Genomic DNA, 25010 nt, shown 5'->3' with positions numbered 1-25010 from the left:
GATATGGGCCTATAAGAACTAGGTAATAGGGGATCTTTCCCTGGTTTGGGCAGTAGTTTGATGTAAGATATATTCTCCTTATCTGGATGGACCTTGCCTTTCAATATATCATTATAGAGTTGTAACATTATTGGAGATACTTGTAAGAGTAGCATCTTATAGTATTCCCCCGAAAATCCGTCTGGTCCCGGGGCTTTGGCATTTTTCAGGCCTTTAATGACCAATTGGAGTTCTTCCATGGTTACATCTGCATTCAGTCTCTGAAGTTGGTCAGATTTTACAATGGGCAATTTCACATGCTCCAATAAGGTATCAACTAACGGGGGTGAGGGGCTATCTTCATATAAAGCTGAGTAGTATTGGCCTACTACTTTATTTATTCTTGCCGGATCAATCACCACTTTCCCTTCACCATCCTTAAGACTGGATATAAACTGAGGCATTCTCTGGCCTTTAGCTAAGTTAGCCAGTAAACGGCCAGCCTTGTTCCCATGTCGGTACAATTTGGCTTCAAATTGTGTTTGTTTGAGGGATTCCCTATACTTTTCACTCATTTCAAAGGCTTGACGAGCTTCTACCCACTTTGCCTTATTCTCTGCCGAAGGCACCTCCGTAAACTGCCTGTACGTTTGCCGGACATTAGCACTTGTCTGTTCTAGGGATTGCTGAGCCTTTTTCTTTCTACTGAACATATAACCCATGATACATCCCCTTATAACCGCTTTAGATGTATGCCAAAAGAGTTCCGGTGTATCTACAGGGAGTGCAGAATTATTAGGCAAGTTGTATTTTTGAGGATTAATTTTATTATTGAACAACAACCATGTTCTCAATGAACCCAAAAAACTCATTAATATCAAAGCTGAATATTTTTGGAAGTAGTTTTTAGTTTGTTTTTAGTTTTAGCTATTTTAGGGGGATATCTGTGTGTGCAGGTGACTATTACTGTGCATAATTATTAGGCAACTTAACAAAAAACAAATATATACCCATTTCAATTATTTATTTTTACCAGTGAAACCAATATAACATCTCAACATTCACAAATATACATTTCTGACATTCAAAAACAAAACAAAAACAAATCAGTGACCAATATAGCCACCTTTCTTTGCAAGGACACTCAAAAGCCTGCCATCCATGGATTCTGTCAGTGTTTTGATCTGTTCACCATCAACATTGCGTGCAGAAGCCACCACAGCCTCCCAGACACTGTTCAGAGAGGTGTACTGTTTTCCCTCCTTGTAAATCTCACATTTGATGATGGACCACAGGTGAACAAGGAGGCCATGTCATTAGATTTTCTTCTTTTATACCCTTTTTTGCCAGCCACGCTGTGGAGTACTTGGACGCGTGTTATGGAGCATTGTCCTGCATGAAAATCATGTTTTTCTTGAAGGATGCAGACTTCTTCCTGTACCACTGCTTGAAGAAGGTGTCTTCCAGAAACTAGCAGTAGGACTGGGAGTTGAGCTTGACTCCATCCTCATCCCGAAAAGGCCCCACAAGCTCATCTTTGATGATACCAGCCCAAACCAGTACTCCACCTCCACCTTGCTGGCGTCTGAGTCGGACTGGAGCTCTCTGCCCTTTACCAATCCAGCCACGGGCCCATCCATCTGGCCCATCAAGACTCACTCTCATTTCATCAGTCCATAAAACCTTAGAAAAATCAGTCTTGAGATATTTCTTGGCCCAGTCTTGACGTTTCAGCTTGTGTGTCTTGTTCAGTGGTGGTCGTCTTTTTCAGCCTTTCTTACCTTGGCCATGTCTCTGAGTATTGCACACCTTGTGCTTTTGGGCACTCCAGTGATGTTGCAGCTCTGAAATATGGCCAAACTGGTGGCAAGTGGCAGCTGCACGCTTGACTTTTCTCAGTTCATGGGCAGTTATTTTGCGCCTTGGTTTTTCCACACGCTTCTTGCGACCCTGTTGACTATTTTGAATGAAACGCTTGATTGTTCGATGATCACGCTTCAGAAGCTTTGCAATTTTAAGAGTGCTGCATCCCTCTGCAAGATATCTCACTATTTTTGACTTTTCTGAGCCTGTCAAGTCCTTCTTTTGACCCATTTTGCCAAAGAAAAGGAAGTTGCCTAATAATTATGCACACCTAATATAGGGTGTTGATGTCATTAGACCACACCCCTTCTCATTATAGAGATGCACATCACCTAATATGCTTAATTGGTAGTAGGCTTTCGAGCCTATACAGCTTGGGGTAAGACAACATGCATAAAGAGGATGATGTGGTCAAAAAACTCATTTGCCTAATAATTCTGCACGCAGTGTATATGAGCCTGGTTATTGTCCTTATACTCCTCCCACCAACCTACTAATTTATTTTTGAAGTCTTCACTCTCTAATAAGTTTGAGGGGAACCTCCACAAATAATCCTTACCCTTTAATAAAGTGTCCCTCAAAACCAGGGTTACTGGAGCATGATCCGATATATTTATATCTCCTATATCTGCATGTTCCACCAAGCCTGAAATGGAACTCTGTGTGAAAATACAATCAATGCGTGACCATGAATCCCTGGAGTGGGAGTAAAATGTGAATGTCCTTTCATCTGGGTGATATTGCCGCCAAGGGTCCACTAGCCCTACCGATTCCATCATAGGTCCTAATACTGAGTCCTGCGTCATGGTCGCCCTGTTGTCTGCTGATTTGGTTCTTCTATCTTCCTTCCCTACCATTACCGAATTGAAATCACCCCCTACTATTAGATTTGAGGTCTTATCTGTGAGTAGGTTACTTTCTAATGTCCTAAAAAATTGCACATTATTGGAGTTCGGGCCGTATACATTGAATATAGTGTACTCCATATTCTGAACTCGTATCGATACCTTAACCCACCTCCCTTTGTCGTCTGCTACAGTGCCCAATAGCTCAAAATTAAATGCCTTGTTAAACAATATCAGGACCCCCGCTTTCCGCTCAGAGGAAGCTGATCCGATCACCTGTCCGACCCATAATTTTTTCATTCTCCCAAAGTCCCCAGCTAACAGATGCGTTTCCTGAAGCAGTGCTATGTCAGGCTTCATCTTCTTAAGGTGACGGAGGATCATCCGCCTCTTCTGCGGTGAGCGTAAGCCCTTTACATTCCAGCTAACTATTTTCATATATACAATTATTTTCAATACATGACATTCCAATGACAAGGGTTGCTACAGGATAAATATAACCCATGACTATATGAATCTGGAAGTGAGCGACGGCTGATGCATATAAATGAACAATGGCTTTTGCAACATAATAAACTCCCCCCCGCCCCCCCTTCCTTGCTAGAATCACCTCCTAACACTAGATTCTCACTGTAACACATTCACCCCATATTTACCCTCTCACTTTTCCTTATGACTTCTCTTTTTCTGGGCTGCATTTCCTAACAACCTGCCCCCCATAGCTTCTATAGAGCAAACCACATAATATGCAAAAACATATGAAAATATAAACATATGAACAATGCTATATAGCCTTCCCCTGTGTAGATCTCCGACTCCATCCATCACTGGATTTAGACGTGCTGCAAGAGTCTTGTGCACTATTCAGCTCGGTCACCTGTAACGTCCGCTTTATCGTGACCAAGAGTCCCTTCTTCTTGAACGAGGAATCCGCTTGTCCACCGGGACCAGTTCCCAGTCACGCCTCTGTCTGTCTGTAGGTGGTGATCGTCTCCATTCTGGGCTCCTCATTTCTTCTCTGCTCCTCTGCCGTTGTCTCGGAGATCTTCCTCTCTGCCTTGGTTCACCTTCCCGAATATTCGCGCGAAGAAACTCTGCTGCAGCCTCTGGATCCTGGTAAGTTTTAATTTCGCCGTCTAGCATGGTAACTCGCAAAATCGCAGGATACAACAGCTGGAATCTAATTTGCTGCCTATATAGTTCTGAGCAGACGTTACTGAATTCTCGTCGTCTCTTTGCCACCATGGCAGAGTAATCTGCGAACATCAGGATGGTGTGCCCCCTTATTTTCAGCGGCCCTTTGCAAGCTCTAAAGGCCCTTAGGATGGCCTTCTTGTCATTATAGTCCAGAAACCGCATAATGACTTGGCGCGGTTTTGATGTTGAGTTCTGAGAATTGGTACTATTATGTGTATGAGAGTCCATAATGGGTCCCACTCTATGAACCCTTTCCACCTTATGTCTCCCGCTTAGATTTAGGACTTGTGGGATCTTAATCTCGCAAATGTCCTTTAAAGCCGGCTGCTTGATGCTCTCTGGCAAACCCACTATCCGTAAGTTATTTCGCCTAGACCTGTTTTCTAGGTCTTCCAGGCGGTCTTTCAATACTATATTCTGCTTAAAAAGATCTTGTGCGTCTCTATTATATCTAGAGACATCCTCCTCCATCATTGCCACCCGTTGCTCCAACTCTTCTATATTCGCCTCATGTCTCGCTACAGTATCGTGTAGCTCATGCAGAGACTGCGTCAGAGTCTTAGCTAGAGTCTCTTTAATGTCCGGAGCTAGATATTTGGCCACTTCGATGGCTAACGTTTTATAATCAATTTTAAGCAGGTCTTCAGTCGGCTTACCACTGTTATCAGCCGTATTGTCAGGCCCCTTGCTGTTGTTCGGGGATCCAGGGCGGGAGTCCGCCATCTTGCCCTGCGCGGTACTTGCAGCTTGCTTTGCCCCGCTTACAACTTGTCGTCTGCCACTCCGTAACAGGTAACGGTCCATGGACCGAGGTCCGTCGCTGTGTGGGTGCTCCCAGGTGTTAATCAGAGCCCCTTATTGCCGCCGGGGACGGAGTGCAGGAGTAATTTGAGGGACAGGCGCCGGAGCTCACTCACTCCGTGTCCTGCATCCCAGCGCCGGAACATTGCCTCTATTTTGTTCACTTGGGGTTTGATGACTCCGCGCCCAATGACATACCCCAGGTATTTAGTCTCCTCTAACCCTATCGCCCATTTTTTTGGATTAGCGTTTAGTCCAGCCTTCCGAAGGGAGTCCACTACGGCCTGCACTTTGGGTAGGTAACTTTCCCGGTCGGTACTGTGGTTGACAACATCCTTCAGGTAAGCCAAAGTGTACCGACGATGTGGAGGAAGTACAATGTCCATAAGTCGTTGAAAAGCCCCTCTGGTGTTATGAAGGCAGTTTTCTCTTTGGCAGCCCCCATCAAGGGTACCTGCCAGTACCCTTTGGTGAGGTCCAAAACAGAAAAATACAGGGCTTGTCCTAACCTCTCGATAAGCTCATCCACCCGGGACATGGGATACGAGCGAATTTGAAAATCTCATTTAGTTTACGAAAATCGTTACAGAACCATAACGTCCTGTTCGGTTTCGGTATTAAAACTACAGGACTGGCCCACTCACTTTTACATTCCTCAATAACATCTAGTTGCAGCATTAGCTACACTTCCTCTGAGATGGCTTGTCGCCGAGTCTCAGGTATCGGGTATGGTTTTAACTGGACTTTTGCCTGAGGCTCAGTGACAATGTCATGCTTAATTGTGGAAGTGCGTCCTGAGTCTGTTTAGAGGAGAAGCTGTCAGCAATCTTCACTGTGGCAGCCGCTTCCCTTGCATCAGACCGAGGGGTCGGAACCTCATTTCCTAGAAAGCTCAGCCGCGGGCTGTCGTCAGTACCGATCTCCCTATCTTTCCAAGGTTTGAGTAAATTCACATGGTACACCTGCTCCAGCTTTTGCCGCCCTGGCTGGTGTACCTTGTAGTTTACCTCTCCAACTTTTTCGATTACTTCGTAGGGTCCCTGCCACCTAGCCAGGAGCTTACTGTCCACGGTCGGTACCAGAATAGTTATGGGCGCGAATATTCTAATCGCTAATATTAATCGCGAATATCGGCACTTTGAGAATTCGAGAATATTTGTTTACTTCACATACAATCGAAAGTACATCTTGGTGTTACTTCACACAAATGGGAAAGTTCATATAAGACAAGTCACCTTGATGTCAGTTCTGCCTCCAGCAGTCCACAGCAGGCTTTAGGGGGCCTGTTTCCTCTGCCCTTGGGTCTCAGCCCTCCAACCTGGCAACAAGCCTCAGATCCCAGCACAGAGATCCTGCTGCTGAGTCCAGCTGCCTATTTAAGGACAGCCAGGTGCTGCCAAAAACCCGGACCAGCAATTGATATCCAGTCCAGTATTTGACCCCTTCTGGCTGCACATCAGGCCAGCAGCACATACTGGGAGGAAAATACCTGTTTTCCCAGACCATTCCGCTCACTGGGTCACATGGATTTTCCAGGGAATATACTGTATGTCATGGTAGGAAACAGTGAGCTCTGAACTCCTGCCTAGCACCGTCCCCACCTATTTGTACAATCAGCCTTAAACTGTGGCCCACAACTGGACGACAGTCCCTTCCTAAACAAGTGCAGGGTCCAAATCAGGGAAGGGAGTGCAGGGAAACAAATAACAATCAACAGAATGGCACAGAAATCAGATGACAAAAACCAAAAACTTACCAAGCCAAGGTCAATACCAGGAGAGTCTAAACTGAATCTAAACAATACCAGAGAAACAAAACCAGGGATAGCCATGGGTCAAAACCAGGATATGTCCTCAAGTTCAAAGGGTCAGGCAGGAGGTAGAGTCAGGGTACAAATCCGAGGGCAGGTATCCAGAAGTCAGTAACGCAGTAAAGAGGGCTAGTGGGGCAATCTAGGAATAGAAACCAATCACAGGCAACCTGTGGCTAGCAGGTTGCCTGTCACTTCCAGGTCACATGACGTCACATAACCCATAACATCAGTGCACCGAATGTTGGCTTTGATTGGCCGGCGCTCCTTTGCAGAGAGACCAGCATGTCTGCCAGCAACTTGATGCTAGCGGCGCTGCAGTGAAACACTCCTGCTGGGTAAATATGTTACAATATATACACTGGCATAGCTATAGGGTTCGCAGCGGTCACAACTGTAGATGCCCCTAGTGGGGCAATCTAGGAATAGAAACCAATCACAGGCAACCTGTGGCTAGCAGGTTGCCTGTCACTTCCAGGTCACATGACATCACATAACCCATAACATCAGTGCACCGAATGTTTGCTTTGATTGGCCGGCGCTCCTTCCCAGAGAGACCAGCATGTCTGCCAGCAACTTGATGCTAGCGGCGCTGCAGTGAAATACTCCTGCTGGGTAAGTATGTTACAGTATATACACTGGCATAGCTATAGGGTTAGCAGCGGTCGCAACTGCGACCGGGCCCGTAAGCCAGTGGCGCAACTCTGGTTAAATATTGCCATCCTGAGGATGGCAATACAATTAGGTACTGTGGCAGGGGCACGGGAGCGATGTCTCCCTGCCCCGCTGTTAACTCTGGTAGGCTCCAGGTCCAGTCAGAGGCCGGCACAGGTGGCGTGATGACATAATGATCATTGTACCACCTGAGCCGTGCATCGTATCTCTCAGGAACCAGCCCGGAAGAGGCCTGCACCACATCGCTGACAGCAGAGGTTAGTATCTGCGTCTATTGTTTTTTATTTTACACCCTGATGTGGGGGCATCTACTAGGGCACTATGGGGAATGTGGGGGGGGGGCACTATGGGGCCATCTACTGGTTGCATTATGGGGACATTGGGAGGGAGCACTATAGGGACATCTACTGGGGGCACTGGGCACATTGGGGTGGGGAGAGCTCTTTGGGGGCACTATGCTGACTTTGGGGGTGAGGAGAGCACCATGGAACAATCTACTGGGGGCACTATGGACATTGTAGAGGGAGAGCTCTATGGGGCCATCTGCTGGGGGCACTATGGGGATATTTGGGGGGGCACTATGGGGGCATCTACTGAGGGCACTATGGTGACATTGGGGTGGGGAGAGCACCATGGGGGCATCTACTGGGGGCACTATGGGGACATTGTAGGGGATAGCACTATGGGGGCATCTGCTGGGGGAAATGAATAAGGCATATTTTTGGACAGGCATGCATTAAGAGAGGGCACTATCGGGATATTGACTCCACTAGAGCCACTAAAAGGGAGCCTTTTTTGCACTGACACATATTATAGGGAGGTACTTTTTGTGCTGGCTCACATTAGAAGGGACTATGTTTTGTACTAGTGCACATTGTAAAAGGTTATTTGCACTGGCGCACATTCTAAGGGAGTATTTTTTGCATATTGTAGGGAGAATAATTACTACTGGGGAACCATGGGGAACATTATTACTAGTATGGGCACAATGGGGGCATTATTACTATTGGGGTCATTTTTAACACTAAGTGCAATCTTATTACTATTGGTGTGACTTTTGGGAGCACTATTACTGTGGGGCCACCCTGACACAGTATCAGCTTAGCACAGTTATTTTGGGGAACATTATGTTTACACTATTAGTGTTAGGGGCACTATTTACTGGGTGCAGTTATTTTTTAGGGCACTTTGTACAAATAATCTGTGTAGTACTAGTATTGGGGACCACTGCGAACACAATATTGGGGTGGCAGGATGGAGTTTTGAGAAGGTGGGAGGATGATGGAAAAGTAGGAAACTAAGATGTCTTTTTGTAAAATTTTGCAGAGACGAGACATGGCTGAAAGAAATAATCACGGCGGTCTGGTCCAAATGGAGATGAGGAAAGAGAATATCTACATCAGAGGAGACATAACTGGATGTAAGAGGTATGTAGTATTACCTGTATTTTATGTAACACTGTATGTAATGTTTTCCAAGTATGTCTTTAAGGACAGACACACACCAGAGAGTTGAATGTGATAAACTCACAGCATGTGTCAGTGAGAATTCCCATTCTGGCCTCCGCTCCTCTGACAGGATCGCACAGCATTATGTCAGTGTAATACAACCAGGACTTTTAGGGTTACACAGCATTATAATGCTGTGCAATCCTATCAGAGGAGTGGAGGCCAGAATCAAAACTCTCACTGACCATTGAGAAGGGGTGTAAAATGAAAAAAAAAAATCACTACTTACCATCACTGATCCCCTGCTGCTTCTATTCTGTTGCAGCTTCTCACTTCCTGGTCCTAATCTTGACACACAGGAAATGGCTAGAAATGCCCACTCAGCCAGTCACTGGCCACAGTGGTGACCCACCTCAGTCAGTGATTGGCTGAGTGGGTGTTTCCATCCATTTCCTGCTTATTGATTTAGAATCAGGAAGTGCAGAGCTGCAGGGAGCAGGGCAGCAGCAGAACTGCAGAGGCCAGGGTCTGTTGATGTGCATATGGCCTATTTGTGTTGTCTTAATTATTATTTTTTAACCCATTGTGGTCGTTTTTCAAATAAATTTTCTCCCTTCACAAAACAAAATATTAATATTTAATATATCAAATGTTTAGAGGTTAAGATCAAGAGAGTTCCCTGGAAGTGCTACTTGATTTAAAAGAAACAAACAAACAAAAAACACTAACCATATTAGACCCACACTTTTGCCTTATAGTTAGATGTAGGGTCTCTTAGTGCATGATGAACAAGAAGCTCTTTTCCATTCCACCAGTCACTTAGTTTGGGTTTGCCAAATTCTGGTCCCCATGAATAGCATACATCTCACCGTCTTGTACTTGTTTTGATCTACATACCTTTTTACACTTTATTTAAAAAAATAAAAAATTGTCGCATCTGCCACTTTTCACTGTCTTGCCACTTTTCAGAAAGGGGGTATAGCAAGGGCAGGGAATGGGGTGTGAAGAGCTTCCTCGACAAATTTATCTTTTCTGGCACAAATGAAGCCAGAAATCTACGGCAGCTCAGAGCTTATTGTAGATTTCTGGTTAGGCACACGGACTGCAGGAGGATGCGCCTAATTTATAACGAGGCATGTGCCTTGTCATAAATTAGGCGCAACCTCCGGTGGCTCAGGGGATATCAAGACCGGCACAGAAAGTACCAGTTTTGATAAATGTCCCTCTTTCTGCTTTCTGTAGCCTGTGTTTGTTTGTATCCAGTAATTGCTGTAGATCTTATGTGATACTTGTATACAACAATAACATGAAATGAGTCTGTTGTTCAATGGATTCAGCAATCAGAATCTGTGGCTCATCCGACAGTTCTCTGTATTTGAGAGATGCACAACCTGCAATTTTCTGGCATGAAAATCAAGCAAGCTCCCCGACATATTCAGGTGTTAATTGAAATGGGGTCTTTTAGTCTTGAGTACAATGCAGCACATCATACACTTGCTCCTCGTCTTCCACCCTTGAAGCACAAAGTAATAGGACATAAGTGGAGTTCCTGATTTTAAGTAGCTGATGTTTTGACTGTCTGACTGATGAGCTGGATGGAAAGGAGAATATGCAGAGCGTACACACAGACTTGTGCCGCACTCACATACTAATCTCTATCGTATTTACGGAATATAAAATGATTTGCCAGCAGTAGGTCTCGGCAACTGCATTGAGACTTCCAAATACTGTGAGCACGGGAGCAGTTTAAATACACGGTATAATACAGTAGGTTGTTTTTTAGAGATGACTAATCTATGTTATCACCTTCAGAATGTTTTATTCACCCATTTACCTTTGTATACAGCTTGGTAACAAAGAAGCACTTTACTGAAATGGGGATGGTGAAAAACAAGCTGATCCTGAGGGCTGAAAGGTTTGGAAATTACAAAGGATGACAAAAAGTTGAAAAGGAAGCAGAAATTGAATAGAATTTAAAACTTTATGGAGAAAATGATAGTGGCTCACCAATTTGGTAAAAAACGGTGTGGTGCTCACCCCTTGACACTCAATGCCGTACGTGTAAATGAAAAAAATAAAAGATGAGGGGGGCACTCTACTATCTGGAAACAGACAGAATAATATACAGGTTTAAATGCTAAATTTATTAAAAGCGAACGTTTATGCAAATAAATAATCCAAATTGCAGTTGTTATACATAACCAGGTCGACCTAGTATTCTATACATAAAACATTAAGGGTATAAATAAAAGAAATAAAAAAAAAAATAGGAATATAAAAAATTTCTTGGATGTTCAATTCATATACTGTATCCCCAAAAATAGTCTGGTGAAATAGATTCCTTTTTCTTTTATATCATTGAGCTTAAAAGTGACAATTGTACCAAAATGTCCACATATTGAATTGGAATAATTATGCAATATTTGGTAATGTCACCACAATGTCTGTATGCTCAAATAAATAGTAGCGCTCCTTTTATCTTATGTATCTTGATGTCAATCCTAGTGGTTATATTCTCATCCAACATATAGTGGCTGTTTTCTCCAGACTTATCACAACTTGATACTATATGTTTAAGTGTATGTTACCACTCCTGCAGCTTTAGTATCTCTCATTTGGATGCGGCCGTACTTTGCCTCCCGCTGACCTGTGTGTCTGTTTCTCAGTAAGACGGCACGGCGTCCCACGTAGTCTCAGTGCTCCGTCGGTCTCTTTACAGCCCGTCTGGGTGGTATGGGGTCGCTGGCCACAGGGCTCGGTTGGAGGGTTCACTCGCCTATTAGTTCCTCGGTGTCCCACGTGCTCCAGGTAATATATCGCTACCAGATCAGAGGCATCGGGCTGGAGACAGACAAACGACCTCTTGTGTATGGCACCGAGATATTCAGGATAACCAGAGTTAGCGGAGCATAAACAATACTCTTGTTATTATTATGTCAAAGTCTCAAAATATTTTCACTGCTGTTCACCAGACGCGTTGTAGGGTTAATTCCCCTTCCTCAGTAGTCCTAAGTGGTACTAAAGCTGCAGGAGTGGTAACATACACTTAAACATATATAGTATCAAGTTGTGATAAGTCTGGAGAAAACAGCCACTATATGTTGGATGAGATTATAACCACTAGGATTGACATCAAGATACATAGGATAAAAGGAGCGCTACTATTTATTTGAGCATACAGACATTGTGGTGACATTACCAAATATTGAATAATTATTCCAATTCAATATGTGAACATTTTGCTACAATTGTCACTTTTAAGCTCAATAATATAACGGAAAAAGGAATCTATTTCACCGGACTATTTTTGGGGATATATGGAAGATAGATAACTACCTCATTGAACATCCAAGAACATTTTTATATTCCTATTTTTTTTTCTTTTATTTATACCCTTAATGTTTTATGTTTAGAATACTAGGTCGACCTGGTTATGTATAACAATTGCAATTTGGAGTATTTATATGCATAAATGTTTGCTTTTAATACATTTTGCATTTAAACTTCTATACTATTCTGTCTGGTTTCAGATAGTAGAGTGCCCCCCTATTCTTTTATTTTTTAGAATTTAAAACTTAGCTTTTGCATTTTTAAAATCAGAAATGTAACAAAACAAGAGGTGATGTGCAATTGTAATTATTGTACATTTATCCAAAACACAAGTTCTCGGTGGGTGAGAAAAATATGAACCACTCCATATGACCTATGGCCAGGCGTGTTGTCAGACTGGCGTGCGAACAAACACTGTTACCAACTCTTATAAGCACACCCTAGGTATCCAGTCCCAATGTGGGCGCCTACTGGAGTCTTTCCCCATCATACAGACAAGAGTCTCCTTCAGTCCAGTAGGCAGTAGTCTGCACACTCATTCCACCCAGGAGACAGGTAGAGGGAGTCAAGTCATAAGCATGTCTCAGCAAATGGTGTACTAGCCATGGATTAAGGGGTGAGGGAAGATGTGCTCTAAACTGGTCACCAATCAATAACTGTGATGAATCCACCACTTTAGAGTTTTTTTCCTGTCTCCTAGGACTCATGCACACATTCCGTTTGTGTGCACGCCTTTTTGCGGATGCAGACACAATCACTTAAATAGGTCTGTGATCTGCAATCTGCCCTGCAAAAAAATAGGACATTTTTTTGGAGTGTGGAGGCACGGACCGAAATCCTATGGAAGAGCTTCGTAGTGCTTCTATGGGCATCTGATCCGTGCCCCCACACCTTTCTGCATCTTGCAGATTGGGTCTGCATCCGATATACGGAGTTCACAGGGCCGATGCCCGCATATTGCAGGCTGCAATTTGGGTACAGGGCACACGTGTTCGTGCGTACGAGCCCTTATGTACAGTTGTGTCCAAAATAATAGCAGTCAGACTTCACTAAACTGATCAATCACTGTTTTTGGTAGAAATCGAACAGACCCAACAGTCATAACGTGCATGCTGCTGATTCTGTGTAATTGAATCACTAATTGAACTGGGAATGTTCAAAATAATAGCAGTGTGGAGTTCAATGAGTGGGGTCATTCATTCTTTAAAAAACAGGTGGCAATTATTGCCCTTATTTAAGGAAGGAAGGCAGCAAATGTTGTACATGCTGGTTACAGTGCATTTCTCTCTGAAATTCGGAGGAAAATAGGTTGTTCCAGACATTGTTCAGAAGAACAGCGTACCTTGATTAAAAAGTTGATTGGAGAGGGGAAAACATATAAAGAAGTGCAGAAAATGATAGGCTGCTCAGCTAAAATGATCGCAAATGTTTTAAAATGGCAACCAAAACCTGAAACGTGGAAGAAAGTGAAAAACTACCATTCAAATGGATGGAAGAATAGCCAAAATGGCAAGGACTCAGCCAACAATCAGCTCCAGAAAGATCAAAGAAGGTCTAAAGTTACCTGTGAGTACTGTTACAATTAGAAGACACCCATGTGAAGCCAAGCTATCTGCAAGAAGCCCCCGCAAAGTCCCACTGTTGAAAAAAAGACCTGTGCTGAAGAGGTTACACTTTGCCAAAGAGCACATTGACTGATCTAAAGAGACATTTTGTGGACTGATGAAAGTAAGATTGTTCTTTTTGGGTCTAGTGGCCGGAGACAGTTTGTCAAACGACCCCCAAACACTGAATTCAAGCCACAGTACACTGTGAAGACAGTGAAACATGGTGGCACAAGCATCATGATATGGGGATGTTTCTCATACTACGGTGTTGGGCCTATTTATCGCATACCAGGGATCATGGATCAGTTTGAATGCATCAGAATACTTGAAGAGGTCATGCTGCCTTATGCTGAAGAGGAAATGCCCTTGAAATGGGTGTTCCAACAAGACAACGACCCCAAACACACCAGTAAACGTGCAACATCTTGGTTCCAGACCAACAAGATTGACGTTATGAAGTGGTCAGCCCAATCCCTGGATCTTAATCCAATAGAAAACTTGTGGGGTGACATCAAAAATGCAGATTCTCAGGCAAAACCAAGAAATAGAGAAGAACTGTGGAATGTAGTCCAATCATCCTGGGCTGGAATACCTGTTCACAGGTGCCAGAAGTTGGTTGACTCCATGCAACACAGATGTAACAGATGTCCAGCAGTTCTCAGAAACAGCAGTTATACCGCTAAATATTAGTAAAGTGATTCAAAGGAAAGCAAAATCTTCAAACATTTTTCAGTTTAGATAGTGGATGTTTGAGTTTGTAAAGAAGAATACAAACACTGCTATTTTTTTGAACAGTCTAATATTCACTTTTCTTCAAATTTTTTTAGAGGAAAAACACAAATTTGATATATTTTTCTTCATGTTTTGATTTGGAATAGAATGTGCAGTGTTCCCAATCCATTTGTGTGTATGAAAATAGAAGCAATTAGATGGATTTTGAGCTTTATTCACTTTTTTAAACACACTGCTATTATTTTGAACACAACTGTATGATATAACAATATTTGAACATATATGTTCACTTACAATGTTTCTGTTTGCTGTTTAGGTACTTGCCAGACTTCATAAGTGGAGACTTTGATTCCATACAGCCTTTGGTGAAGGAATTCTACATGAAAAAGGTACTGTATCCTTGCTATATGTTATACCTTTTACTAATGTTTAAAAGGAATCTATTAGAAGACAGACCTATTTAATAAGAGCATATTTTAGATACTCATAGTATTGGGAATCGCTGCTGCTTAAAGGGCATCTGTCAGCAGTTTTGTACCTATGAAACTGCATGGCCTGTTGCATGTACGCTTAGCAGCTGAGGGCAACTTGGACCATGTTCATATGTGCCCACATTACTGAGAAAAATGATGTTTTAATACATGCAATGCGCCTCTAGGAGCAACTGGGGCTTTCTCAGAAATGCGGGCACATATGAACATAGGACCAACACAGATGCCTTCAGCTGCCAAGCGCACATGTAACAGGTCAGCCAGTTTAATAGGTACAAATCTGCTATGCAGATTACATGGCCATGGCTTTGATACTTAGTTCCATGGCCACTTAATTCTACTTCACAAGTCAAGCCAGGAGGTGTGCAGTTTACTATGACAATAGTATGAGCATCTCTTACAGTGTATGTATCAATCTCCATTGATAGACAAAGTAAGATCAGGTTTTCAATTTAATAATTGTGAATTCCCCGTCCCTACCGCCACCTTCCTCTCTACAATATAATAATGATTTATTAGGGTATATTCATGCGGTAAACATACGTTAGATATCTGCCTTCGTTTTGCCGTTTGCATGCTGGAGAGCTACTCATGGATCCCTCTTTCTATAGAGCTAATCTGCATGCAGAATTTGTGCCAAGTAAGGCCATGCCTCTTCTTGATGCAGAAGTGAAATTTGTGTGTAAAAAATCTGCAGCCATATGAATGACAATGCGTTCATTTTTAGGAATAGAATGAAGATTTGCTACTGTTTTACACATGCTGTATAACTCCTCATGGAATTTAATGGGATTATCCCATGATTAATGTCAAAAATAAAAATCAGGCATCATATAGGACCAGGGCCGGTGCAAGGATTTTTGCCGCCCTAGGCAAGATAAAAATTGCCGCCCCCATCTGCCCATATCATGACATCACATATGTTCCACCCCTTTCTCAGCTTTTAAATTAAAAGAACTGCTATGTTTCCCTTACGGTTAATCCAGCTTCTTGTAGCTGTCTCTTTTTGCGGAACGGAATTGCGGACCCATACATTTCTATGGGTCCGGATCCGCAATTCCGATCCTGAAAAAAATAGAACATGTCCTATTCTTGTCCGCAATAGCGGACAAGAATAGGCATATTCTCTTAGTGCCGGCAATGTGCGGTCCACAAAATGCGGAACGCACATTGCCGCTGTCCGTGTTTTGTGGATCCGCAAAACACACACGGATGTGTGAATGGACCCTAAATGTGAGGTAAATTAGTTTCCAATGTAGTATTAATAACTAAACAATTACATAATAAACATATTGCATTGTCTACTTACCACCAGGACAATAAGATGATCTGGTCTCTGGCTGCAGTCTGGATCTTGGTCTGGCTCTGGGGACTCCCTTGTCACTCTCATTCTACCTCCTCCCCCTCCCTTGTCACTATCATTCTACCCCTCCCCCTCCCTTGTCACTCTCATTCTACCCCCCCTCCCTTGTCACTCTCATTCTTCCCCCTCCCTCCCTTCCTTGTCACTCTCATTCTACACCCCCTCCCCTCCTCCCTTGTCACCTCTAGTGTAGCGTGGCCGAGCTCTGTTCGTGAGCACTTCCTGTCAGTCCGGCCGGGTACAGGAAACAAAAGCTCCTGTACCGCGGACCGAACAGAGCTCGGCCACGCTACATTAACAACAGCACAGAGCAGACACAGCATGACAGCAGGCGCAAGCAGGCTGCGCAGCACTGAGCCGGCGGCCAGAGATTCTTTGGAGCGGCAAGCGCTCAGCCGCTCAGGAGGCGCAGCATGAGGGGCGCCGCCGGCCGGCCGAACTTATATAACCAACTTTTTTTTTTTACACCGCAACGGTGTAAATGGCACCCTAGGTGACTGACTAAGTCGCCTTACTGGTGACTCCGGCCCTGTATAGGACACGACAAGCTCTTTTTAACAAAGCTAGAACCAGCCCTGTACCACACATGGATCCAGAGATCTCCCCATTCATTGCTCCAATTTATCTGCTAGATTTATATCAAGTTGGCAGCTGAGTAGCCGTGTCCTTTCCCAGGGGCTGGGTCTTTTTCTGCAGCTCTGTAGCTCCTATCACAGCTCAGGAGGCAAATGACTGACTTGCAGCTTTCTCAGTAAGTAGGACACAGATACAAGGAAAAAACAAACAGCAGGTGGCGCTATACAGATACATTTTATTGAATAACTCAGTGGCTGTACTAAATATTTAATTTAATGTAGTTACAAAAGGATTCAGATCCAGGTACTGGTTTGAAAACTGTAGGATATTTTTGTGGGAGAACCCCGTTAACCAGTGTGAACATACACATGATTACAGAAAGCAAAGTTTATTATTGAAGGTGCCCTTGTACATACAGCCATGCTTTTTATATTTTTTTGCATGCTTTCATTTTTTTATTTTGTATGTATATGGAAGGCAAAAGAGATTCAGAAAGTCTTTAGACCTTTTCACTTGTTTTACATTTTGTTATTGTTTTTTTCTAAAGTCAAAACAGAATTTTAGAATGTTTTGCAAAGTTATTTAAAAGGTAAAAACCTAAAATTTTGCAGATACATAAGTATTCAGACCCTTTGATATGACACTTGAAATTTAGCTCTGGGGGCCTTCCATTTCTCTTGATCATCTTTGAGAGGTTTCTACACCTTGATTGGAGTCTACCTGTGGTAAATTCAGTTGATTGAACGTGATTAGGAAAGACACACCGCTATCTATATAAGGTCTCAAAACTGGCAATATATATCACAGTAAAAAACAAGCCATGAGGAGGAAAGAGCTACCTATCCAGATCAGAGACAGGATTGTGTGGAGGCACAGATCTCGAGAAGGGTACATAAAATGTCTGCCGCACTGAAAGCTCCTAAGAGCCCAGTGGCCTCCATAGTTCTTAAATGGAAAAGTTTGGATCAACCAGGGCTTTTCCTACAGATGGCTTCCCCACCAAACTAACTAATCAGAGGAGAATGGCTTTGGTAAAAAAAAAAGAAGATGACAAAGAACCCAATGTTCACTCTGTCTGAGCTCTAGAGATCCTGTGGGCATATGGGAAAAACTTCTTGAAGGTCAACTATCACTGCAGCACTCCCCTAGTCTGGGCTTTATGGCATAGTGGCCAGAAAGTAGCCTCTCCTCAACAAAGGACACATAAAAACCCTCCTAGAGCAAAAAAAAAACACCTAAACACCTAAAAGACTCTCAGACTGTGGCAGACAAGATTTTCTGGTCTGATTAAACCAAGATTGAAATTTTTGGCCTCAATTCTAAGTGTCATGTCTGGAGGACACCAGGAACTGCTCATCACCTTCCCAATACCAGCCATACAGTGAAGCATGTTAGTGGCAGCATAATGTTGTGCGGGTGTTTTTCATCGATTGGGACAGGGAGACTGGTCAGGCTTGAGGGAAAGCTGAATGAAGCAAAGTACAGAGATATTCTTAATGAAAACCTGACCCCAAACACATAGCCAAGACAACACAAGAGTAGGGTCAACTTTATGAATGTCCCTGAGTGGCCTAGCCAGAGACCTGACTTGAACCCAATTAATAATTTCTGGAGAGACCTGATAATGGTTGTCGACTGACGGTCCCCGAACAACCTGACAGAGTTTGAGATGATCTGCAGAGAAGAATGGCAGAAACTCCCCATATCCAGATGTGCAAACCTTGTGGCATCAGACCAAACAAGACTGGAGGTTGTAATCGCTGCCAAAGGTGCTTTACCTAGGTACTGAACAAATGGTGTGAATATTTATTTCAGTGCAAGATTTTAGTTTTTCCCTTTCTAGAAATTAGCAAAGATTTCTAACATTCTTTTTTCCCTTTCTCATTATGGAATACTGAGTGCACAATGATGGAGAAAAACTTGAATTGTATCTTATCTTGGCACAAGGACACTGCATAACAAAATGTGAAAAAAGTGCAAGACTTTCCGAATGGACTGTATGTTCCCATCTAATATTCATAGTGCTTATTCCAGGGACAGGTAGTTGATTGTTTCTCTTGAGAAAAAGCATGCACAAGCTATTTTCATATACTGAAGGATAAGTGATTTGTGTATGGTTCTGCAGATGCACAAAAATATTCTTTCGAATTTTTGCCAGAATGTATAGAATATGGTATCTAAATATCTATAATATACAGTATATACAATTATGCTTCCTTTTGTATGGTATAAATGGAGGTTATAACAGGTAGATTCAGTCGCTACTGGGCCCAGGAGCCTGAGGGGACCCAAAGACCCTTGTGCCGCACAAGAAGACACCAGTATTCTAGAAAGAGGATGCTGGTCAAGTTACACCGCTGGCTGAAGAGAAGGGGTTAGGTCAAGAAGTTGGCATGACGGGGGGGGGGGGGGGGGGGGAGATGCCAGTTCAATTTTTGCCTTAGGCAGCACAAAGGCTATGTCCTTCCCTGCCCCTGGCCACTAAACACTGAGGGAAGGGGGGGGGGGGGGGCAAGCTGAACTCTTGCACCAGGACCCATGAGCTTTTAACTACACCCCTAAATGCTGGCTATTATAGAAAGGTGTCAGAACACCGTGCATGGCTGTATGGCTGCAGACTGATTAGAGTGCCCATGCTGTCCACTGCCAAAAAATGCATAAAATGGGCATATGAACTGGAACAAAGAGCAATGGAAGAAGGTCACCTGGTCTGATGACACAAGGAAGCACTATGGGAAGAAGGCAAGCTGGTGGAGGCATTGTGATGCTCTGGGCAATGAGTTGCTGAGACCACCTGTCTATTCGTTGTTAGCAGTGGCATTGGAGGGAATGGAAGGGGGAACGTCCTGGGGGCCAGCTGTCAGGGGGATGCTGGCAGCTATGAGCGCTTTTATCAATGCAGATGGAAGCACTCATTGCTAGAGCGCAGGGCAGATGGCAGTCCTTTTTTCTGACTGAGCGCAGCAGATTAACCCGCTCTCCTTCTCTCATACAGGCCTGCCCCCAATGGTGACGTCATGATGTGTGTGTCACTGCTGCATCGAGCAAGAGGAGAGAAGGAATGCGGGGTGATAAGCGCCCTCAAGGAGTGAAAGGACTGCCAGCTCCCCAGAGCTCCAGCTGTGACAGACCACTGGAGGATTATTATACTGTGTGAGGGACCTTCACTCAGTAAAACAACTCCCTGTGCCCCCTCATACAGTATAATGATCCCCAGTGGCTGCCCCATACAGTATAATGACCTTCAGTGCCCTCCATACAGTATTGTATTTGGGGAGCACTGGAGGGTCATTATACTCTGTGAGGGGGTCACAGAGGTTAATATACTGTATGTGGGGCACTGGGGGTCATTATACTCTATGGGGGTCACTGTGGGTCATTATACAGTATGGGGGGGGGGCCACTAGGCATCATTATACTGCACGGGGGCACTGAGGGTCATTATAAGGCGTGGAAACCACAGGGGGACATGTAAATGTAAAAATATATAAAATAAATTTTATATTGGTTGGGGGGAGGTTGCCAGAGAAGGATTTTGCCCTGGGCCCAAAATACCCTAGGCATGCCACTGATTGTTATAGGGAAGTCAAAACCAGGAGTCAATAAAAATAAATTAAAGAATAGTAACATCTGTCATTAATACTGTCTGTTTTTTTATGATCCACTCCTGATTTTGAGACCCAGAATCCAGAACATGTGGCTGTACCCTTAATGTTAAAGGGGTTATCCGACCCCTATAATGCCTCCTCTAATGCCCAGGCCCCTCACAGAGGTTGTACTTACCTTGCTCCCCGGAACCAGCTTCTGATGCCTGCACGGCCGCCGCTGCATCAAAACATCCAGCAATGAGGGGGGCAGCCAATAGCAGGCCGCAATGCTAGGAAGCCTCGTCCCCATTGCGGCCTGCTATTGGCTCCTTCCCTACATCGCTAGATATTTTGATGCAGTGGCAGCCATGCGGGCATCAGAAGCTACACGGTTGCCGGGGAGCAAGGTAAGTATACCTTGCGTGAGGAGCCCAGGCATTATTGGGGGCATTATAGGGTTTGGTTAACCCCTTTAAGGCTAATGAGTGTGTATATATTGTATATAAGCTCACCATATGACCTGAGTAGTTCAGGTGTATTTTCTACCTCTGGGTTAATAATCTGCATAATTTAATTCTTTCAAATGTCATAGAAGAGACGTGAAATTGTAAATGAATGCCGTGTTACATTATTATTACCTTTCCCAGATCTTTGACACTATAATTCACATGCTGTGGCTCTTACAAAAGCAATTCATTTGATTTTATGATATTTCCAATGTTACATCTGTATTCAGCAGTCTTTTTTTAATACATATAGAGGTTTTATGATTGACTTACATGGTTTCATAGTTTGACATGTCATGAAACAATGAAGGTTTAGCAGCTCAGATGCCTACTGATGTCAGAAGTTAACAGGTCCTATCCTTGAGTTTTGTGGGTGGTTAATTGTCCGGGTGAGTTCACATCTATATTAATACCAGTGGCATATACTGTATGTAGACCATTCATGACCACCAGGAGATCTGAAAGCATCAGAACAGAAGACTTGGGGGATCAGTAAGGTGAATATGACCTACTGTATTTATTATTTTGCACTGTTCTGCAGGTCAACCCATTTATCATACAGTTAACCTGCCTTTCCTTGCTCATGAGTCATTTTCAGATAGTACAGGTCATGTTGCTACACTTGGTATTTAAAGGGGAAAGATATTGCACATGAGTCATATTAAAGGGGTTGTCCGATTATTTATTTCTTTCTTTCTTTATTTCATCCCGCCCACACTGGTGAGTCTTACAATGACATCATTTTTTATTTCTTTTAACCTCAACGGGCAAGCGCTCTGCTTCCCAATCTAATTATGTTGCGAGTACTCCTGGGATCATGTGCCGTACTTTGGGCACGTGATCCTAGCTCAGTTTTCACCCACAAGGAGATCGGAGAGACTGGCAACTTGTGGGTTAAATTGGCAAGTTCACTGTGGTTCTTATTGTGTCTGTGTTTTGGTGAATGCCACACCCCTTGCTTCAGGTGTTGCTTGTTGGTAAACTACCTTTCCCATAAGTAGACGCTTCTCACTCTTGGAGGTGCGGTTTATAGATTTTCTTCCTGCCTTCTTACTAGCTGGTCGGTTGTACTCTGTGGTGCTTCTGGAGTTGCCAGTTTTCTACTTTCAGATAAGTCTTGTCTGTTCTTATTGTTTTGTGTTTGTTATATTCCCTGTTGTTTGTATCTGGGCCTAAGGGCTCTTTCACACTTGCGTTGTTGTGTTCCGGCATAGAGTTCCGTCGTCGGGGCTCTATGCCAGAAGAATCCTGATCAGGATTATCCCCATGCATTCTGTATGGAGAGAAATCCGTTCAGGATGCATCAGGATGTCTTCAGTTCCGGAACGGAACGTTTTTTGGCCGGAGAAAATACCGCAACATGCTGCGCTTTTTGCTCCGGTCAAAAATCCTGAACACTTGCCGCAAGGCCGGATCCGGAATTAATGCCCATTGAAAGGCATTAATCCGTATCCGGCCTTAAGCTAAACGTCGTTTCGGCGCATTACCGGATCCGACGTTTAGCTTTTTCTGAATGGTTACCATGGCTGCCAAGACGCTAAAGTCCTGAATGCCATGGTAAAGTGTAGTGGGGAGCGGGGGAGCAGTGGAGCAGTATACTTACCGTCCGTGCGGCTCCCGGGGCGCTTCAGAGTGACGTCAGGGCGCCCCACGCGCATGGATGACTTGATCGCATGGATCGCGTCATCCATGCGCATGGGGCGCCCTGACGTCATTCTGGAGCGTCCCCGGGAGCCGCACGGACGGTAAGTATACTGCTCCCCCGCTCCCCACTACTACTATGGCAACCAGGACTTTAATAGCGTCCTGGGTGCCATAGTAACACTGAACGCATTTTGAAGACGGATCCGTCTTCAAATGCTTTCAGTTCACTTGCGGTGTTACGGATCCGGCGGGCACTTCAGGCAAATGGAGTACATGACGGATCCGGACAACGCAAGTGTGAAAGAGGCCTAAGACAAAGATTTCCATTTGTCCATCTGGGGAGGAATGGGTTGTCTCTGGTCCTATACTTATTCCAGGGCATTATAGGGATATAAGGGCCTAGGTATCCAGCATATGAATATTCTACCTTCAAGGTCTATTCATATTGATAGGTAGTCAGGGCCCGGATTAGGGATGTTTAGGAAGTGACCTGTTTTTTCCCTAGTTTTCAGGCCCAGTTACTGTTCGCCTTCCCTCCTGTGTTTAGTGTGGAGCCCCCCCCCACACACTGATCGTGACAATATAAACCGCCCCTTCAAGAGTGAGAAGCTGCTACTTATGGGAAAGGTAGATTACCAACAAGCAACACCTGAAGCAAGGGGTGTGGCATTCACTAAAACACAGACACAAGATCTACAGTGAACTTTTCAATTTAACCAACAAGTTGCCAGTCTCTCTGATCTCCTGGTACCTGCCATGGGAACGTCCGTGACACTCTGCTTTAGATGCACCCCCATAAATGCCCCAGCTCCAGATGCCTCCCCAATGTCCCCCCTCTAAAAACACCCCTAATATTAAATCTTCTCCAGTTGCCCCCTAATACCTCTGCTCCAGGATCACCGCTATTACCCTGCCTCAGGCGACCCTAATGCCTTTGCTTTAGGTACACCCCCATAAGTGCCCCAGTTCCAGATGCCCTCACTCTAAATGCACGACTAATGTTGCCTCTTCTCCAGTTATCCCTGCTCCAAGATTACCACTATTACCCTGCCTCAGGTGACCCTAATGTCTCTGCTTCAGTTATGACCCTCCATTTGTGCCCTTTGCTCACGTTGCTCCTTTAGCACCTTTGCTTGGGCTTTGTTAAAGGTTGGGACCTGCAAAGGGGGGTGGACTTATGCCCAAAAAATTCTGCACAGTGCGTCATATTCTCCAGTATTGACAAAGTTTACATGGGGCAGTGATGATATTCACTTCTGCCATGATACTGGTGGTGGAGGATTTAAAGGGGTTGTGCAGGTTTTTAAGTTATCCTCTCCACACCATAGGGCATAACTATATGAATAGTGGGGTCCGATTCTGCAACCCCCACTGATCCCAGGAATGGGTCCTGTTCCCCCTTTTTATGGTTTGACAGGCTACACATACGCCGTGCTGCTCCATTCATTCTCTTTGGGACCCCTGGAATTAGCCAGCGCTGTACTCCGCCATCTCCGACGACCCCATAGAGAATGGATGGAGAGGCAGGGCATATGCTCGACCTGCCACTCAGTCAAGAAGGGGGATCAGTGGGGGCTCCAGTGTTCAGACCCCCACGGATCACTTAGTTATCCCCGATCCTGTGGATAGAGGATAACTAGAAAAGTGGACACAGGCCCTTTAACAGGCGAGCAGTTGTATTTAAAAAAAAATTTACACCCAAAGAAAACCTTTAAGGATAGGGAATGTGAAAAGGTGAAACAGCTATGACACGACAGGTCATAAGTGTCTGATTGGTGGGGGTCTGACTGCTGAGACCCCCATGATCAAGGGAAGATGGTCTTAAAGGGGTTGTCTCACTTCAGTAAGGCTACTTTCACACCTGCGTTAGGTGCGGATACGTCTGGTATCTGCACAGACAGATCCGCACCTATAATGCAAACGCTTGTATCCGTTCAGAACTGATCCGTTTGCATTACCATGTCCGTTTTGCGGACAAGAATAGGCATTTCTACAATTGGCCAACCATTCCGCAAATTGCGGAAGGCACAAGGGCGGCTTCCGTTTTTTGCGGATCTGCGGTTTGTGGACCGCAAAAAAACGGAACGGTCGTGTGCATGAGGCTTTAAGAACAGGAAATCCATATATGTGTAAGGCTACTTTCACACTTTCAGTATCAGGGTCCGGCAGGCTATTCCAGTGGGGAAACAGCCTGCCACATCCGTGCTTACGCTAGCCCACTGTGCCGGCTGCACCACGGCAAACATGCCGAGAGGCGGCCGGACAAAAACTACAGCAGACTTCCGCTGGCACGGTGGGCTAGCGTTAGCACGGATACGGCAGGCTGTTCCCCCGCTGGAACATCCTGCAGGACCCTGCTACTGCAAGTGTGAAAGTAGCTTAAATTCTTCCACATGTATGTTTGCGCATTTTGCTGTGAGTGTCTACCATCATAGTTCATCTTTAATATTTCTGTTATCACTGTAAGGGCTCATGAACACGATTGTTGGATGTTTTGCAGTCCGCAAATTGCGGATCTGCAAAACATGGATACCGGTTGTGTCCATTCCACATTAT

At 44.3% G+C, this 25010-nt stretch overlaps 1 protein-coding gene across 5 annotated transcripts in view; it reads left to right on the top strand.

Moving 5' to 3' along the window:
* Nucleotides 1–25010, top strand: part of TPK1 (thiamin pyrophosphokinase 1) — a 781125-nt gene that overhangs the window by 339587 nt on the left and 416528 nt on the right. For all 5 annotated transcript variants that reach the window (XM_040432721.1, XM_040432719.1, XM_040432720.1 and 2 more), the window contains exon 5: nucleotides 14604–14676. In XM_040432721.1, the coding sequence (XP_040288655.1) occupies nucleotides 14604–14676 (73 nt within the window). The remainder of the gene's footprint in view (nucleotides 1–14603; nucleotides 14677–25010) is intronic.

Source organism: Bufo bufo, chromosome 5 (assembly GCF_905171765.1).
Source record: "Bufo bufo chromosome 5, aBufBuf1.1, whole genome shotgun sequence".
NCBI lineage: Eukaryota > Metazoa > Chordata > Amphibia > Anura > Bufonidae > Bufo > Bufo bufo.
This window is presented reverse-complemented; position numbering and strand designations above follow the sequence as displayed.